The following is a 19,504-nucleotide window of genomic DNA, read 5'->3' on the forward strand; positions in this document are numbered from 1 at the left end:
GTTATGGAGATTTTACATATTTTACTTAGAAAATACTACTCAATTGACAAAAAAGCTAGCAAAGTTTTGGGTAAATAAAGAAATAATGATGAGCCAAAGGGGCTGTAAGAAATCAGTGGAAGAAACGTGAAAAATTAGAAAATAGACATCACAAAGTGAAGAGAACAGTTGCTCATCCCTTTGACAAATTGCAAGGAAGTTTTTTTATGGGAGAAGCTCTAGCCCAGTCGTCTAGCTCTTATAATTTGACTCTTGTTTTACTGTCTAAAATCCTTATGCTTCCCAATTTTGCCCAATAATACATCACGCTTGATGCCTAATATATCTCTTGCAGGTATCACAATGTAGAGATAATCACATGGTCTCCCTGTTGTAATTATTTTATGTCCAAATGGTATAAATTTTACCTTTTTCTGTTATTCTGTGATCAATAGTCAAAGTTATTTTAATACGAAAGCACCTATTTTGACAGTGTGAAATTTATCAGCAAACATACAGAGTAAAAAAATGCAGAGAATTTGTGAATAAAAAATTATTTTTATAATTCTTAATACGGGATAAAAATCCTATTGAAGGAACACCGCACTAGGTTGCTCTGCGAAATCTGAGCACTCTAAATAATCCACTAGGTGGCAGTAATGCAGCTCTCACGTAGAAGTTTAGTACGAGACTGTAAAGAACAAGAACAAACCCCGTCATTTTCCGGGGACGAAATTGTTTTGGGGGACATGACTTATTGACTGGTATTAGGTTATTTAAACGTCTCAGAAGTGACACTCCTTTGTCCACAATGTTGGCCTGTACTCGTCTCTGCAGCAGTACTATATTCAGCGCTTTTCGCACGACTCCGGTACATTAGATCTGGATTTCGGTCACATTTCAGTCCTACCGTAACTTCCTGCGGTAACTCCTGCTCTGTACCTCTCCCTCAGGTAACTGCTGTCGGTCATCTCCAGAGAGGTTTATCCTCGCAGACAGACGGAGAGGAGCGCATCGCAAGCATACTGAAGGACAAGTTTCCTCTGGCCTCCAAGCTCAAAGTGACGGATATATCAGGTAGAGTGATTATTAGTCCGGGCTTGTGTGTTTTTAGGGTGAACGTTTTGTATTGTCATTATTATTCCAGGTGATGTCTTTTTGTTTTTTTCTTCAGGCATTATCCAAAACTGTCTAATTGTCTACGTACCTAAAATAGACATGTAAGGATGATAGGCTTGTAAAAGTGAGAAAATATGAACCATAAGGGTTTTTCAGAAGTAATTAAGTATGGAAAAATATTTTTTTAAATGTGTTTTTGAAGACGTAGCTGCAAAGTGGCGCAGTTGGTAGAGCTGTTGCCTTGCAGCAAGAAGGTCCTGGGTTCGATTCCCAGCCCGGGGTCTTTCTGCATGGAGTCTGCATGTTCTCACTGTGCATGGTGGGTTCTCTCCGGGTTCTCCGGCTTCCTCCCACAGTCCAAAAACATGACTGTCAGGTTAATTGGTCTCTCTAAATTCTCCCTAGGTGTGAATGTGTGTGTGAATGGTTGTTTGTCCTGTCTGTTTTCTGTGTTGCCCTGTGACAGACTGGCGACCTGTCCAGGGTGAACCCCGCCTCTCGCCCAGAACGTAGCTGGAGATAAACACCAGCAACCCTCCCAACCCCATTAGGGACAAAGGGTGAACAGAAAATGGATGGATGGATGGATGTTTTTGAAGACTTGTTTTCCTGTCATGATGAATGTTACAATTTTTTAAATGAAGAAAATTGTTTTAATGTTTTTTACATAAAATGGACATGTCTCCATCCATCTGTATACTGTCCATCTATTCCATCCATCCATTTTCCGAACACCCTTCGTCCCTAACGGGGTTGGGAGGGTTGCTGGTGCCTATCTCCAGCTGCGTCCCGGGCGAGAGGCGGGGTACACCCTGGAAAGGTCGCCAGTCTGTCGCAGGGCAACACAGAGACACACAAGACAAACAACTATGCACACACACACTCACACGTAGGGAGAATTTAGAGAGCCCAATTAACCTGACAGTCATGTTTTTGGACTGTGGAGGAAGCTGGAGAACCCGGAGAGAACCCACCATTCACAGGGAGAACATGCAAACTCCAAGCAGAAAGACCCCGGACCGGGAATCAAACCCAGGACCTTCTTGCTGCAAGGCAACAGCTCTGTGCAGCCCCTGTCCATCCATTCATTCATCCAAATGTTAAGTTATTCAGTTCCTCTTTCATAGATCTGTTGATACATCGATGTCCATTTACAAATGGAAGAAATTGCTCCAAATTTGTAATGCTCAGAATGCTGTCTGATGTGTTGCGTATAGAGGATCAAAAATACATTCACCCACCCATCCTTCAATCCATGCAGTAATCGTTGATTACAGTTACGGATGTATTTTCTAAGATGCCTTAAGAATTAAACATCCTTATCCTTACTCTCTTTATCCTTAAAGATATTGAGTCATGTGAAACAAGAAGAGCCCCATCTTTGCAGTTTGTGTCATTCGTCTTTGTGTTTTCAGGTGGCTGTGGGGCCATGTATGAGATCCATATAGAATCCAGTGAGTTCAAAGGAAAAAGAACTGTTCAACAGCACCAGCTGGTCAATCAAGTAAGCTTACAGCATGGCACATCAGCTCTGGCAGCATCATCACTGCACAGAAAATGTTTGGGCACTGTGGAAACTGAATTAAACTGTTTGCAAGTATTAGAAACCCTTTATTTCTAATTAAATAGTGCACAAAGAGATGGTTCACAGTGTAATGCTTGTTTTAAGATAAATGATTTTAATATAATGTACCAAATGTACATTTGTCAATTTGAATCTATGTCAAACTATGGTCCCTATCTTCTTGAATTATGTCTGTCAACTCTCTAGAATTATTCCTATATTTTGACAAAGTATTGGGCCTAAACACACTTTGCTTTTGCTTTGATCAGAATTTAATTCACTACCTGTAATCTTCTGTCCTCCACAGGCCCTGAAGGAGGAGATCCAAGGCATGCATGGCCTGCGAATCTTCACTAATATCCCAAAGCAGTAAAAAGATGGAACGATTCACTTCTGAACCACAACCCTTTTTGCTTTTTCACCCAATAAGAATGTGCAGACTCATCAAACATGGTATATGGTTTAGCATATGCATTTCAACCAAAAAACAAACAAACAAACAAACAAAAAAACAGTTAAGGTGTCAACAACAGAGATGCAGTTACAACATTTTCACAGTAAAAATGTGAAATACACGTACAGTACGGTAAGACTAAGGTTTTTTTTTTTTTTTTGTGTAAAGAATGAAATCTTCTTTGTAAGATGTAAAACTAGGAACAGCTGTGATACGCACAACATGACCAAATGTTTGGTCATGATCAAGTCTCTCGGGGTTGTTTGTGAAGCTAGTGTTAGTTCTCGTGAGTACCTGAGATCAGCTACACATCCTTTCTTTAAACTTCCAGCAATGTGACCACAATGTATGTACAGTTCACTTAAAGTTGATCTATTTTAAAATATTGTATATCAGTGGGTTGTCCACAAATATTGAGCTTATGTTTTAAATGGGGGTTGTAATAAAAAGCAGCAGCTTTACATGAGTGTTTTATTTTTTAATAAAAAAAAAAAAACATACATCAACTAGTACATATGAATATTATTATTGGTGTTACTATATCGGACAACATTGGAACAAAAAGCTGAACAACTGTGACGTAAGTTACCTCAGAAGATGCCTGGTGGAAATCAGCATATAAGATAGAAGTATTATTAGTGATAAGAGACACTAAAGTTTGATTCACACAAATGTGATTTTATTTAACACACATTTTGGAGACTTTTGTCCTTGCATTCAGCTAAGGTTTTTTCAAAATATTTTTTTACAGAATATAAATATAAACAAATTAATGTTTTATTTACAAAACATATTTCTCGACTGAATGATTCCAAATTCTCATATTGCATTTTGAACTTATTTCTTTTCTTTCAATGTAAGTTGGTCAAGTCAAGGTAAATGGCCTGAATTAAACTCAGTCTGCAGGTCAAATCATTGGCTATGAGAAATTGAAGAAATGCTGAGAAGCTATTTGAAAGAAAAATAAAAAGATCAAGAAAAAGTAAAATGACAAGTGTATGCAAATATGAACTACTACACAAAACTTGCAAAAATGGTTTGTTGGTGTTTTATTGTCATTCTATAAATAGTTGCATGTTTTTAATTGTAGTTTAGTCGTTTATTTGCAGGCTTACTATGATCAACACGCTTGTATTATTTCTGTATATTATGCAATTTATGTGTTACAGTTTGTCAGTTTTGGTCACTGTATTGCTTTGGAAAGGGAAAAAAGTTCGTTATTAAACTATGTCTTTTCTCTGTCCACCAGTAGATGGCGCACCATTTACTTTATTCGGGGGAGGATTAATGATTAATACGTGATTAAATATTTTCTTCGTTACCAAAATAGTAAACTTTAGTGTCTTCTGTTGAAAACAAAAAATAATAAAAAACAAAAGATTCATTTTTTTATTTTTTAATGTATAACGTATAATTCAGCCTCCAGCCCTGACTGAGCTCAGGAAAACAACCCCTGTCTGCTTCTCTCCACATCACTGTGGAGAATCAAAGGAGAGGGAGAGCAGCTGGACTCCGACATGGCTAAAGAAGGAGTAGATATGACAGAAGAAACCGAGTATATGATAGATAGAAATGCGGGTAAAGAGGCGGTGAACGTGGAATCTCCTTCCAACGCCAAAGAAATGCGAGCGGTGGTCCTGGCAGGTTTCGGAGGTCTGAACAAACTCCGGGTTACCAAGAAGGCAATGCCCGAGCCTCAGGATGGTGAAGTGAAGATCCGCGTCAAAGCATGGTGATTCTTCTGATCTTAATTTATAGATTGTCTTGTGCTTTGGCATTTTTAAAAAATTTTATTTTAATCTGTTTCTGAAACCCGAGCAGGATCTGATTATACAGAATTTCGCAACCTTGAATCTACAGGTCCTTTTTTCTTTAGCAAGAGCTTTTCTGGCTGAAGCCTGTTCATCATAAACAAAACTCATCCCAACGTTTTAAACCTAATTCAGCCATTTCAAACTAAGATGACACATTTTTCTTCTCCACTCTTGTAGAGCTGTGCTTATATTTCTTGCAGAGCTTTTCTTATTTCTCACTGCAGCTAAGCCCCTGCCAGTGCTGGCAGACAAACAAATGAAAGTGCATTTCATTTTTGTTCAGTGCAGCATATGTGAGGAATCTGGCCTTGTGTTCTCAGAGGATAAGCCTATGACTCACTGCTGATAATAATGAAAAAAGTAGCTGTGGGTAAGCCTTAAATCTTTTAGCTCATATTAAATATGTCATTTAACACCTACTTGTGGACTGAGACCCTCCAAAGGCAAGTGTTTTTCTTTTAAGCGTTAAATCTGGATCATTTCATGTCAACAAACAAACAAAATGTTCATTATTTTGCGTTGCAGTGGCTTGAATTTCCTGGATTTGATGGTACGTCAGGGGAATATTGATAATCCTCCAAAACCTCCGCTTGTTCCTGGATTTGAGTGCTGTGGAATAGTGGAGTCTGTGGCTGAAAACACACAGGGATTTGAGGTAGGGTTTGTTGAACAGCTCCTGAATATATACTGTCAATAAATCGACATATGACTCCGAAACAAAAGTTTAACCATAATTAATAGTACAAATGCTTGCTTGACATATGTGCATGTTCCTCTCAGATAGGTGACAGAGTAATGGCGTTTCTGAACTACAATGCCTGGGCCGAGGTGGTTTGCACACCAGTGGATTTTGTCTACAAGATGCCAGATGATATGACGTTTACAGAGGCAGCAGCATTCTCCCTGAACTTTGTGGCTGCCTATATGATGCTGTTTGAAGTTGCCAGTCTGCGGGAAGGAATGTCGGTATTGGTCCACTCAGCTGGGGGTGCAGTGGTAAGCACAACAGCCATGACAAAGTAAAATGGCAGTTCATTAAACTGCATTGGTGCTTTGGAAACTGAAACACCTGCTTACTCAATGGATAAGCTGTGTTTGTTGAAAACAAAGACAAATTCAATTTCTAAAATCACCCTGATAATTTTTATTTATTTATTTTTTTTAAAACAGACTATTACTTTGTGTGATAAATTCTATGCTTTTATCTATTTTTATCTATTTGCTGTTATCGTTTTCAGGGACAAGCAGTGGCTCAGTTATGCTCCACTGTACCTAATGTGACTGTGTTCGGTATCGCCTCCTGTTTCAAGCACACATCCATCAAAGATTCTGTGACACACCTTTTTGACAGAAACACCGACTACATACAAGAAGTGAAAAAGTAAGAATGCAGGATTTTATATTAAATGTGTTGTGTTAGTTTGAAACTACAGCGGCTCAGGTAGCCGTTTTGATAACGTGGACTTTGCTGTGGCCAGAGGGCTGCACAAGGATGCAGATGCTACCGGTTGCCTTTTTTGTGGTTGAGTGTCAGTGGTCCCCATGGCAACTACAGGCTGCTTTCAGAAAGCAGTGGCATTGTGCAGGTCTGGGTGGAGGTCTGCTTGTGGAACAGCTTAACCAATTAGAGCTGGGCAGTGATAAATATTACTATGTAATACATGCTGTCTGCTCAACTGCAGTTCAAAGAAGAGCTGCAGTGCAAGAGTCTGAGGTTCTCCTTTATTTCTGGATATGTTGCGTCTAAGCAGTCCCTGTTTGTCATAATCTTCTAAAATTACCTACTAATTATTCTGGCTTGATTCAAGAACTGAGCCAGTGTTAATTCTTGGCAATTATGAAAATGGAACTGCTAGTAATAAAACTAGCAGCCCTTAATTAAATTTTAAAGTCTGCAGGTAAAACTTATACATTTCACAATTGCACTTTTTGACAGATATGAAACATTATTTTAGCACTAGCAAGACAAAAATTTGAAGTTAATTAATTGATGAGGTACCTTTCTGGTCCATGGTCAGGTCTTTACTAGATTTTTTTCCCCTATCTCTTCAACAGGTTATTGTTCTTCTTGTGTACATAATTCAGGCCTTAAATTTATCCTCCACATTTCTCACTTTTACATGGGGATGTTCAAGTACAACCACTAGCCATGAAAAGCCTACTTTATTTATAGGAAGTAAAATTGACCAACGTGCTGAACAGACACCATCTAAAAACATCAAAATAAAATAGTCAATTGCATAAAAAATGTATTTCACAACTTGACAAACGACCTCTCTCATGCTAGGTCAGAAGCCAATGAAAGGACATGGGCTTTCAAAACAGTTTTAAAAATAGACAGTGAATATTGAAGAAGTAAAAAAAAATAAAAATAAAAATTAGACAGGAGAGGGGTGAAAAAGCAACCCATGTCCTAAGAAAAACCTTAAAGGGCATCAAAAAATCGCCAGACTATTCATCATGAATCAAACTGTAAGGAAAATAGAAATAATGTGAAAGGTTTGTACTACACTGAATATTAATGTTCTACATTAGAACACAAAAAAGATTCACAAAAGCTTCAATAGGAGTGATTTTATACTTGCACTTATTATCAGCATTGGTTGTGGATTAGTGTGCTTTTCATCTCTCTGGCCTTCGCATTCTTCTCAGGATCAAGTACAAAGTTCAGTTAAATTAGTCTTTTTGCAAAAGGCAAAAACCATGAGAATCACAAGACCACCAGTCAGTTCTGCTAAGCAGGTGCTCCAAACTAAAGATCAAGAAGTAAGAAACTGTGGTCATTTTATTCCATATTTTATTTAATCTTCACTCCTTTAACAAGTCTCAAAGTTTTATGTCGGCTAATTTAAGCAACAGCCTTTTTGTAACTCAGTCTAATAGGTTGTGGATACTGCATATCTAAATAATTACTCTGTAGGCAGCACTGAAAAGAAACGTGGGTTGTAGACTGCAAGTTTTTCAGACAGAAAAGCCCAAGAGAGTAAATGATCATAACTTTCTGAATCCCTGATTAGACAGAACATAAAGTCTCTCTGCAGGATGAATCACAGGCTGTATTTATGGACTCTGTCGTTTTTGCCCTCTTGTATTTAATCTTCGCTGCTATAAACAGAAGTTATGTAATCATATCATAGCATAAAATTTTAAACAAAAATTATATCTAACAGCCAAATTTTCACCTGTTCCTGTAGAGGAATTTTTCAACATATGTTCAGTCTAACGCACTTAAATAAAATGACTGAATTTCATCATGTCATTGAGCTAAAGGCCTGGTAAGGGACACTCATTTGATTCAGATGTGTTGGAGCAGGGTTAAAACCTACAGGACAATAGATCTCAAATCAAATCAAATCAAACTTTATTTGTATAGCACATTTCAGCATCAAGGCATTTCAAAGTGCTTCACATCAAATCAAACACAAAAATACAATGCAACATAGAATCAACAATAAAAACGCAACATCAAGTCAGATTCAAGGACACACCTGAGTTACAGATTACTTGATTAAAACGTCCCCAACATCAAATGCATGTTTTGTAGCTATAAAATCCACACATTATTGGAGTAACATCAGGACAGAGGTCTGACAAAGTTTCTTTGTAAGGATCCAAATCCTGACTCAGAAAACACAGTTGCCTGTTTGGGTAAATAGTGAAAAAACCAGACAATTTTTGTGCAACTTGGCCTGAAATTTGCTGCCTGATGCTGTATTTTTCAAAGAACTTCATTTTTGCTTTGATCAACAGGATCTCTCCAGATGGAGTTGACATTGTGCTGGACTGCCTGTGTGGAGAAAACACAGGGAAAAGCCTGAGTCTCCTAAAGCCACTGGGAACCTACATCCTATATGGTACAATAGGACAATGTTTGAGCATATTTAGCATGTGTGATACATAAATATACATTTATTTATATGACTACAAATGGTCTAAATTAAACTCAACTGAAAAACACTTAGAGATATTTTTCTGGTAAATTTTGTTTCCATCAAGATGAGCTACACTGATAATTTCCTGTCATTTTCATAATGAAAGGAACCTAATGTGACTTTTTATCTGAGTTTTATGTTTTTCATTATAATCGTCTTGCATATCTGTGAGTGATTAATGTGTACAGCAGTAATACTGGTTTCATGTACTCTTTAATCTTCAAATGTGATTTAATGCCTGTATTAACTGATATTAAAGTCCTTTAGTTCCTGTCAGGGCTCATGAATTCAGCTTAATCATTAGGAGATTCATTAACTTGTTCTGAACATGTAAAAGCATGTTTTCACTGACCTAAAGGTCTGAGGTGCCGATCCTCCCCCGCCTCACCTCTGACAGGGGTGAAAATTGCCTGTTGCTGACCGTGGACCAGCATACTGGAACACTTTATTCTGGTTTTTACAGGTGCATCAAATATGGTAACTGGGGAAACAAAGAGCTTCTTCAGCTTTGCAAAATCTGTGAGTCTGAGACACACGCATCCATATTGTAAAGAAACATCATCATATATTTATCCAAATCAATATTAAGCATATGTTGTATATAAATAAGTGTTTTCTTGTTCTTCTTTTTTTTGTTTTATTCCTTAGTGGTGGCATGTGGAAAAGGTGAATCCAATTAAACTTTATGAGGAGAACAAAGTCATAGCGGGATTCTCCCTCCTCAACCTTCTCTTCAAACAAGGAGGATGTAATCTCGTCAAATCAGCAATGGACAAACTCTTGAGTCTATATGAACAGAAGAAGATCAGGCCTGTAGTGGACTCGCTGTGGGCGCTGGAGGAGGTAAGAACCTGAGGCTCTGATCTTTGTATCCCTGGTCAAACAGCAAAGGAGACGTTGATGAGTTGTCTGTGTCCTCATGTTTTTATTTTTTGTTTTCTCATGGGAAACGTATAATGTAGTGTTGTCATTAAACACTGGCAAACTGCTCAGGCTATTTACTGAAGCCATTGTCCATGAAGAATTTCATTAGAGGGCTGGATAGCGTGGGATGTTGTGTCAGGCTTCACTTGTTAGTATGGGTGGAAGAACAATTAATTGGACATTAGTTTACATTTTGACCATGGTAACCTTTCTTTCCTGACTCAGGCACTGAGGAGGACGCATTTGAGTGGATCAACTCAGAGAGGGGTTTTCCTCAGAATATATCTAAATGTTTCTAATTTTCTCACCTGGTCTTCAGAAAAATAAATTCTAATACAAAGCAGTGAAATTCAATCAGTTTATCATTACCCAGGAGGTTGTCGTCACAAAAGTCCTAAAATCTTATGGTGTTTGTTCCTTTTTCTGAGAAAAGCAGCTGCCAAGCAGAACAGGAGGGAAACATTTCCAACCTAATTTTGCCCCTGGCTTGGTTGTTGCTTTTCCATTTAACCACTGCAAATTTGTGGCACAGTGGCTGCAGACAAAGAGCCACACATTCAGTTGTGGGTGTGTAACTATAATGAGAAAACAAGATATGTCCTCCTTTTGCTACTGACATTTTTTGCTTTAATGAGGAGCAATGAGGTTAAACTGTGTGCTGCTTTGACAAGTTTGATGTGTTTTTGATGCTGAGACTGTTGGCGGGTTCATCAGAGTAAAATGAAAAAAATGCATCAATTTTCTTTTCTTGATTAATAACTTCCTACATGTGAACTTTTTACCTTGAATAATTCATTTAGGCATAGGAAAACACTTAATACCCACGCTCCATTATTTTCAGGTTTAAATTTTTATCCATCTAAAAACTTTATAAAGTTAAAATTTGAAATGCTATTTTCAGTGTGACCTGGTATGACTTAATGCTTGAATCAAGTAAAGCACACAAAGAAATTGGTGAAAACAATTTTGCATATAAGAAGCCAAGCAGGCAACAGAAGGCTTAAGTGATGTCATCATGAATCGTGCAGTGTATTAGAGGCAGTCGATTGAGCATCTGATAGACAAGCAAAATAATGAGCTTATCACTACCCAGACACAAAATTCCCCTATAGATTAATTAGACAGTAGTTTGATAAGAATCGCATTGTGATGGTTGCATGAGACCAAGTTCACTTGTGGGATGTGATTTTTTAAAATGTGCCACGGTTAATGAACAGGAACCCTCACAAAACTTTCATACTATCTTTACCAGCCTTTACGAAAACACGACTTTCCATCTTAAGAAATGTAGCACCAGACCCTGATGCTGCCACCACCATCTTTGTTTTTGTTGTGATTTGCAGTACTGTTTTTTACAGCAAAAATATTTAAGATTATCATAGACTATTCTGAGAGATCATACTGAGGGTTGAATTCGTTTGTGGGGAGAAAGAATTTCTGTTTTGCAGCCTCTGGAGGAAACCACAGATTGTTCTCACATGTGCAACACAATCTGTGTTTGTTAGAATTTCTTTAGCTCTTTCAGTGTTGCTGTCTGTTCGCGCTGGGGACGTTTTCAACGTATCCAAAATAACCTGTGGGAGTTGGTATTGCAATTGGTTATACTACAGAGCCAAACACAAGTGTTGAAAAGAAGTGATCACTTTAAGATGATCCATTCATCCATTTTCTGTACACCTTTGTCCCTAATGGGGTCAGGAGGGTTGCTGGTGCCAATCTCCATCGAATGTTTCGGGTGAGAGGCGGGGTTCACCCTGGACAGGTTGCCAGTCTGTCGCAGGGCAACACAGAGACATACAGGACACACAACCATTCACACACACACTCACACCTAGGCAGAATTTAGAGAGACCAATAAACCTGACAGTCATGTTTTTGGACTGTGAAAGGAAGCCAGAGAACCCAGAGAGAACCCACCATGCACAGGGAGAACATGCAAACTCCATGCAGAAAGACCCCGGGCCGGGAATCGAACCCAGGACCTTCTTGATGCAAGGCAATAGTGCTACCATTTGCGCTATTGTGCAGCCACTATAAGTTTATATGAACCAAAAGAACAAGACGTATTTTCATTTGCACAGACAGGATTTAAACGTAGACACCCAAAAAACATTGACAAAATTCAGCAAAGTTAGAGGACATATACAGGAATTGCATAATTCCAGCTCCAGGCTTTCTAACGCATTTTATCCAATACAGCTAAAAGTATTTTTTGCATACTTTATTTTCCCATATTCAGATTAAAATGACAACTGTCCAGGATTGTTGATCATTGACTGTTTTTCCCTTTGCCTGGAGCAGATATGCAGCAGTAGTACCTGCTGCAGTTGCCTGTTTAGTTGCTGTTTTTATGAGTCATATCATAATTTAACTATTAAAGACCTGGGCATCTTTTCTGAGTTGATACTGGTTTTGACTCGGTTTCAGAGCTTAACCACGATAAATATCAATAAATATACTTTAGATGGTAGATCGTAATCTCTTTTCTTATCTTTTACTGTTCAAATAGACTAAGTTCATTTTAAAATCTATTTTATTGAAATATTTTAACACAGTTTGGAGAGTCAATCAGCGGCTTTCAATTGTAACTGCACTAAAACGAGATCAATGCTGTATTAGTCTGATTTCTCAGTTTTTAATCACATTCTGGTCTCTTCTGCTGCAGTGGGTGGAGATCTGTGTCACCAAGTTACAGCAGCACTCTTGCAGGAGGAGAAGCCGTGCATCGTTGGGGGATGCAATCAACATAAACAGCCCAGTTTCTGAGCCCTACTATAGAAACATGCAATAAAAACAGCCTGGGCAAAAAAAAAAAGCTACAGGAAATAAGTGTCATTAAAAAACATTCAGAGACATATAGTCAAAACAAGTCTTTTCTCTAGCATTTACTTAAATAATTTTCAATGGAAATTTAACGACTTTGGAACGTTATTTATTCGAAACTGTGGTATACCTTCAGACTGAGCACTCGCCCAAATCCAGCTATGATATTTTTTCTATATGTAAAGAGCCTAACGTGTAATTAATATATTATATTTTTTTGTTTGTTTTTAGGTGAAAGAGGCTATGCAGAGAATTCATGACAGAGGCAACATTGGAAAACTTATTCTGGATGTTGAGAAGTCTCCGACTCCTTTGGTAAGAAAAGAATTGAGAAGAGAACAGAAGACGAACATAGCAGTAACCTGATACAGAATGTATAACACAGCAAAAATCTAGTGAAGAGAGTCAACATTACATACCGGAACGTAGCAAATCACTATGTGGTTGCCAAATGCTTGTTTATAGTACTATAAATAGTTTGTATTTGTGTACTAAACAGTGACACGATTGTATTTGTTTATTTTGAGTACACAACCATGAAGGGATTTGGAATAATCAAACAAGGTTGTTGCCAAAAGGCATTTTTCCAGTTTTAATTAGACATTTGATGAAGGTTTTTTTTCATAAATTGTGCATCGTTTTAATCTTTCTGATATCTGTGTCAAAAGTTTAGCAAAGGTCAGAGCCACAGGAGAAAGGTGAACAGGATTTGATCATATTTCACAGTACCTCTTATTTTATTTAAGAAACAGACCTGGAATGCTGTTGTTCTTTATTAGAGAGCAGATGTGTACCATTTGATGTCGTCTTGCATGTGTTTATCTCAGCTCAACATTACTATTTTACCACTAGATGGCTAACGACAGCACAGAGACCAGTGAAGCAGGAGAGGAAGAGGAGGAGCCAGAAGGAGATAATGACAGCAAGGAGCGAATGCCCTTCATTCATTAGAGTTAATGAAAGCCTGTACTGCTCACCTAGAGACTGCATAGATTCACCACAGAGGAACTAACCAGTGTGTATATATCTCTGCATGTTCTGTGTGCATGTATGCATAAATGTGTGGATGTCTTTGTGCTTTTCTCTGTTACCTATTACTTGTTAGTAGATTGGGAAAAGAAGAAATATGACCTGTTTGTCTTTGGAGCAATTCTACTACAGTAGCTTACTCTATATTGACGTAATCTCAGTATTTTTATGTGTTTTATAAATTATCTGCCAACAGTACGCTAAATTAGCAAGTTTGGGAAAGCATGCAAACTTGCTGAAGCAGTCACGTTGATGCTAAGCACAGCAATTTTGGTAACAGTAAAACAATTTGAAGTTGATCAAAGAATTTAAAAATATGAAAATTAATCTTAGTCTCTTAATACTGACCAATGATACCCAGGGATGTAAACATACATCCCGGGTTTAAGGTCCCAAGTTTTTGCAACAAATTATGAGCCCATGACAAATCATTCCGATACTTTTTCCATATTTATTGATTACATTTATTGGTACATTTGCAGTGACACCTTAGTGGACTTCTTTATAAACATTTAACTAAAAGGATGCAGGGAAATCCTACATGGACAAATGAGCTCTTCTTGGTCTAATCAGCTGATTGGAGGCGTTAACTCAAGATGTTATCTTGATCTTTAATTAAAAAGGTGCTTCAAAAATATAGCAGTTTCAGGGTGCAGACACTTATGCAGCAAGGTTTGCAAATGTTTTTTTTTTTGGGTTGTTTTTGTTTGTTTTGTTTTGTTCATTTTCTCCCTAACCTATGTTTCTGTGTTAGCTACAGTGTACATGTTGTACATTCCAAAAGCCCTGCCTTTTTAAATAGACCTATATACACTTTTGAACCCACTGTATATCCTTTCCTCATAAAAGTAAAGTGCCAACAGGACAGTCGGATTTGCACAATAGTTTTTACCTGATGAGCCATCCTTCATATGTTAAAGGAGCACCAGTGCCTTTGAGCTACAAATTAGTGTCTTTGATAACTCCACAGGTGAGGAAATGTATCACAAACAAATGTATTTTATTTCAACTTTAAAAAAATGGCTTACATTTTTCAGATTTGTATAATGATTGATGATTTTTCGGGAGATAAAGTTTTTTCTGTTTGTGCAGTGTGCAGGTTGATTCCAAAATGATCTAGCTATCTTGAATGTGACTAAAATACAAAACTTGACAGAGTGTTGCCCTTATTATTGAGACAGATTTGACACATTAAGGTTTAGTGTCATATTTATCTTGCAGAGAGAGAGCGATATTCACTGATCCTGGATTTTTATGAAGTAGCTAGTCAGACTGGAATCGAAGGACTGTGAATCTCTGCTCTCCTTGTCTGACCAAAGTTGTTTACTGTTTGGTGCCTCACAACAAAAGTGCCATAATACTTAGAGACTAACTATTTTTATTGTGAAAGCAAATGCAAGTTCGATCAGCACTGTGCATTATATTACTAAAGTATAAGAAGTGATCTACAAGTTGTTCAAAATCCTTCCTTACCTGTTTAGGTGAGCTTTCTGGTTTTAGTTTCTACTCTAAAAATAACATATTTTATTACCCTTTATAAACAGCTCTGCATCACACTGTATTTTCAAATGAGTGGGTTGGCTAAATGATGCATCATTATAAAGCAGACCAGATTTTCTCAGCTTTTAAAAGAACGTCAAACTCTCCAGTGCATTTTAGCATTTTAAATGCATCAGCTTTTCAACAAAATCAATGTAATGAGTTCTGCAACTCTAGACGTTTTCATACAATTTAGAGAAATTGTATGAAAACATAGTTTGAAACTAGTTCACAGTTAAAGTGATGACATCCTTAGGATTTTTCAGCTAGGAATAGATCTAACATTTTTGCTGCCTTTAATGTTATGTCTATGTGAATGAGTGTGTTTGTGAATGACAGGATAGGTTTTTGTGTACGTTATTGTATTTCCTTGTAAATGCTTTCAGCACTGTAGTGTATTTATAGCATTCTTTCTAAACAATGGTTGTATATTTTTGTCACAGTTTTTTTGTGTATTTTCTTTGAGCACAGCTCTGTTTACTTGAATAAATATGTCTACAAAGCATAACATGATTGCATTTGGACTTTTTTCCATAAAAACCGGAAATGTGTATCTTTTTATAAAGCACCTTATTTTCAGATTGTTAATATAATAACATCAACCAGAACATACACATTTATTATAACACCAAATAATAGCAAGTCATCCTGTTCTGTAAGTATAATAGCAGAAGAGTGAGGATTTAAAAAAATAATACAGTTAAATTCTAACAGAACCAAATACTTAGTCTCATGACTGAGGAATTACATGTATTATTGCTTACTAGTTAAGAATTAAATAAACAAAATGAGCATTTTAGCCATTAGTTTCAAAAATAAAGTAAATGTTTTGGACCAGAAAGCACTCGCCTCACCTCCAAAGAAAATTTATGGGCAGAATTAAAGCTGCGTGTGAGTAAGGAGGCCTACAAACATCCATTAGAGGAATGGGCCAAAATTCCAGCAAAATGATGTGAAGTTTTGAATGATGCCCAAAATATTTTACTCTCGTCAAACACTTTTAAAGCTAACAAATACTGAGGAAATGCATGTAAACTTCTGACTATGAAGAAAGATTTAAAAGGGAAACAAAAACAAAGCTCCCTCCCATCCCCTGTCTTTTTTTCTAGTTTCACTCCAGACTGAAATACTTCTAAGTCTGTCCAAGGCTAAGAGAAGTGGGGGACACTGTAACAGTGAAGCGGTTCAATAAATGTCTGTTTAGTTTGCAAAATGCTGCTTAGAGTACCTTGTTCCAAGTAAATATTTATCTAAAAGTAAACTAAACACAAGGAAATCATTCTCTAACACCGCCCTGTCCTCATCATGATGTTTTGACAAAAACAAACAGCACTGGAGCCAATGCAGAGAGAGAACCCAGAGAGGCAGACAGAGGGCCACTATATTAACCTGCCTGAGGGATATTTAGTTCCCTTCGCTATAGCACAAGTTGTGCCCCAGAGTCCTGTACTCTAGGTTCCCCTGGCCTCAGACATGGCTCATCTGGTCCTGCCTGTCTTCCTTGTGCTTAGTTTCTCCTTACTCTGCTGCAGCCGTCCATCTCGCACAAAGAAAGCTGTTTCGCCCCGCCAGTCTGGAGGTAGATGTGCATGTGACACAGTTTTTGTAAAAGACGTTGTCTGCATCAGTGTTTATCTGACATGTTTGGGGTTTTTTTTTGTTTTTGTTTTGTTTTTTGTTTGTTTGCTTGTTTTACTTGGTTTTCTATGTGGAGCTGCAGAGGATGAGGATGTGAAAACCCAGATTGAGAAGTTGTGGCAGGAGGTGAACTTACTGAAAGAGATGCAAGCGTTGCAGACAGGTAATGCCCTCACAAAATGCCTTCTTGACAGATGAGATGGCTAAAAATCCATAGCCGCATTCAGAATTATGTATTCGCAATAAAGGAGAACCATGAACGTATAACCTGCTTATTGCTAACCCAATATTTCTCTGACAAATAATTAGCACAAAAGTGAAGTTTTTGGTGTTCTCTGTCACCAGTAGAGGGCAGTAGAACATACATACCGTAATTTATTAAATCATAAAGTCGATATCCAACTTCTTATAGGATGTGAATAACATTTAGTTCAAATAATTTGGAAATGTTACTGATATTGCAGGTTAGACATTGCAACAGCTTTGATTTTGTTAAATACCACATATTCACGTCGCAATTAGCTGCACTTCTAAAGTAACTTATTTCTGTTTTTCAGTGTGTCTTCGGGGAATCAAAGCACATAGGAAGTGCTATCTTCTAAATGAGGAGCCCAAACATTACCATGAGGCAAACGAAGACTGCATTGCTCAGGGAGGGACCCTTGCGACACCACGAGATATGATGGAAAACAATGAGGTGAGGGACTATGCAAAGAGAAGCAGCCCAGGAATCAGGGACTTCTGGATCGGCGTGGCAGACATAGTGAAGGAAGGCCAGTATGTTGATGTCAACAGCATGCCAGTCAGCTTCTTCAACTGGGATCGTTCCAAGAAGCAGCCGACGGGGACAAAAAGAGAGAGCTGTGTTGCTCTTTCCCTGACTGCTCAGGGAAAGTGGTATGATGAGGTATGCCGCAGCCTGAAGAAGTACGTCTGTGAATATGTTATTCCCTGAAGGAGACAGGGGTCTTGCTGGTAATTTAAATACAGCTTTTTGTGTTTTTTAACTAACTAATTGACAGGAAATCAACAATTCACGAGAAATGTTGAATTACTGCTGCTAAGCTTCAACAAAACGCAGTAACTCTACACAGGATAAGTAAATGAAAGATTTTCTGGATATCAACAATATGTGGCAAATTTCTGTTTGGGGTCCACACAGAATATAATGACTGAATATCATAAGAAATAATCAATTCTGGAAAAAAAAAATTGTAAACTAAATAAACAATCATGTGAAACTGGTTTGTCAGTACTTTTTTTCTTTGGGATGAATTTGTGCTGAGTTCAGGTGTGTGGAGTAAACTTGGTCAATTTTTGATAAATTAAAGTTTGTTGGAATTCTATCAGTGACCCTCTTATACATGCAAAAATGTTATCATATTTTTGAAGAAACTTGTCCATCTATCCTCTTTTTACCCCATCTAAATATTCAAATACATATAGTAAAGGGTACGGAAGAGAATTAGGGCCACCAAAAAAAAAAAGGAATTCTGACTTTACTTTAAAGTCAGAATTAAATAAAGTCAGAAAGTCAGAATTCTGACTTTAATCTCAGAATTATGACTTTAAAGTCAGATTTTTTTAATTTATTTTTTTCAGTGGCTAATCCTCTTCCATAAAAGGGTCTATTATAGCAGAAAAATAAATAAAAGTAAAAAATTATAACAGAGTGATCTGCTTATGAGATAAAGTTAAATTCCCGAAGAAGAATGAATGCTTTTCAAGTCTCTTATTATTAAAGTTAAGTTTTTCAACAAAGGCAGTACACATTTTTAAATCAGTTTCTTTAAAATTATTAAAAGATGGGATTTTTTTTCACTCCATTTCATCACGTGGACATAATATTTTGCTAGGATTATAATTAGATACGTTTCATCTAAAAAAAAAGTTATATTGTTAAATACGACATATATTTGTGAATTTGATAAAACAATGTTCTTTCCAATTTTTCCTGTAAGGAGTTTTTGCAAATCTGACCAAAATATTACACAAATAGATGTTCAATACTGGAAGAAGCCAGAAGAACTTGATTATTTCACAGATTATCTGTCTTAAAGCAAACTGTTACAACATTGTGGGCATGCCTGTGCAATAAGCAATAAATTAATTAGTCGCATAATAAATTAAAGCAAACTCAATAGATTTATCTCTTTTCTTTCTTTCTACCAAAACCTAATAGTCTTCAGTCTGGAGTTTGGGTCTCTTTTAAACCTTTTATTTAGGTTTAAAATAAAAGGTAAGTAATTCATTTTTTGCTGTTGCTGTTGTTTTGTTTGTTTACTTTGGATATTTAAAATATCTTCCAGTTCCAGTGTTAAGAGCCATTAGAAGGTAAAGTTTATTTATTTCTGACAACGTGTTTTTTGCATTATGGTGCCGTCATTACTTAAAAATGGTCTCGAAACAGCAATATTATCGAAATAACTTCTGGAACAATTTATCTTCCAGTAAAATTGAATATTATGACCAGCCTAATGCTGACATCAGATGTTTGTTTTTGTTTTGTCTTGTTTTTCAAAGAAAGTTAGTTTTTCATTTAAACTCCAGATACCAGTAATATTTTACAAAACGGAATGGCATTGATTAATTACGAAAATATGACAATGGTGTGATTAACCATCCTATAATGACGGAAAACACAAATGTAAAGTGCTCGCGTGCAGTTGTAATTTTTGCATTATTTGAA

General features: G+C 37.0%; 3 protein-coding genes across 4 annotated transcripts; all 3 read left to right on the forward strand.

Annotated features, from left to right (window-relative positions):
* The first annotated feature begins 668 nt into the window (after positions 1–668).
* Positions 669–3,577, forward strand: bola3 (bolA family member 3). The gene is made up of 4 exons (XM_044099584.1): positions 669–850; positions 933–1,056; positions 2,514–2,602; positions 2,970–3,577. Exons 1-4 carry the CDS (start codon positions 791–793, stop codon positions 3,033–3,035), a joined length of 339 nt encoding a protein of 112 aa, XP_043955519.1. The 5' UTR covers positions 669–790; the 3' UTR covers positions 3,036–3,577.
* A 140-nt stretch (positions 3,578–3,717) lies between these two features.
* vat1l (vesicle amine transport 1-like) lies at positions 3,718–15,685 on the forward strand. Its single transcript, XM_044099573.1, has 9 exons — positions 3,718–4,848; positions 5,456–5,585; positions 5,711–5,926; positions 6,169–6,311; positions 8,681–8,784; positions 9,326–9,381; positions 9,511–9,705; positions 12,841–12,924; positions 13,462–15,685. The coding sequence occupies exons 1-9, from the start codon at positions 4,634–4,636 to the stop codon at positions 13,558–13,560; spliced, it is 1,242 nt and encodes a 413-aa protein (XP_043955508.1). The 5' UTR covers positions 3,718–4,633; the 3' UTR covers positions 13,561–15,685.
* An 878-nt stretch (positions 15,686–16,563) lies between these two features.
* clec3a (C-type lectin domain family 3, member A) lies at positions 16,564–18,043 on the forward strand. 2 transcript variants are annotated; one of them, XM_044099604.1, is made up of 3 exons: positions 16,564–16,756; positions 16,898–16,978; positions 17,373–18,043. In XM_044099604.1, exons 1-3 carry the CDS (start codon positions 16,651–16,653, stop codon positions 17,768–17,770), a joined length of 585 nt encoding a protein of 194 aa, XP_043955539.1. In that variant the 5' UTR covers positions 16,564–16,650; the 3' UTR covers positions 17,771–18,043. The 2 variants fall into 2 exon arrangements, with proteins under 2 accessions (XP_043955539.1, XP_043955533.1); XM_044099598.1 differs by having other exon boundaries at positions 16,565–16,756; positions 16,892–16,978.
* The last annotated feature ends 1,461 nt before the right edge of the window (positions 18,044–19,504 follow it).

Source organism: Gambusia affinis, linkage group LG02, assembly GCF_019740435.1.
Source record: "Gambusia affinis linkage group LG02, SWU_Gaff_1.0, whole genome shotgun sequence".
Taxonomy (NCBI): domain Eukaryota; kingdom Metazoa; phylum Chordata; class Actinopteri; order Cyprinodontiformes; family Poeciliidae; genus Gambusia; species Gambusia affinis.

Excerpts from the sequence above, each read along its gene's own strand:
- bola3 (XM_044099584.1), top strand. The coding sequence starts at position 791 with ATGTTGGCCTGTACTCGTCTCTGCAGCAGTACTATATTCAGCGCTTTT. Across the intron at positions 851-932 it reads GCGCTTTTCGCACGACTCCG|GTAACTGCTGTCGGTCATCT; the intron begins GTACATTAGATC and ends CCTCTCCCTCAG. Across the intron at positions 2,603-2,969 it reads AGCACCAGCTGGTCAATCAA|GCCCTGAAGGAGGAGATCCA; the intron begins GTAAGCTTACAG and ends TGTCCTCCACAG.
- clec3a (XM_044099598.1), top strand. The coding sequence starts at position 16,651 with ATGGCTCATCTGGTCCTGCCTGTCTTCCTTGTGCTTAGTTTCTCCTTA. Across the intron at positions 16,757-16,891 it reads TTCGCCCCGCCAGTCTGGAG|CTGCAGAGGATGAGGATGTG; the intron begins GTAGATGTGCAT and ends TTCTATGTGGAG. Across the intron at positions 16,979-17,372 it reads GATGCAAGCGTTGCAGACAG|TGTGTCTTCGGGGAATCAAA; the intron begins GTAATGCCCTCA and ends TCTGTTTTTCAG.
- vat1l (XM_044099573.1), top strand. The coding sequence starts at position 4,634 with ATGGCTAAAGAAGGAGTAGATATGACAGAAGAAACCGAGTATATGATA. Across the intron at positions 6,312-8,680 it reads TACATACAAGAAGTGAAAAA|GATCTCTCCAGATGGAGTTG; the intron begins GTAAGAATGCAG and ends TTTGATCAACAG. Across the intron at positions 9,382-9,510 it reads TCTTCAGCTTTGCAAAATCT|TGGTGGCATGTGGAAAAGGT; the intron begins GTGAGTCTGAGA and ends TTTATTCCTTAG.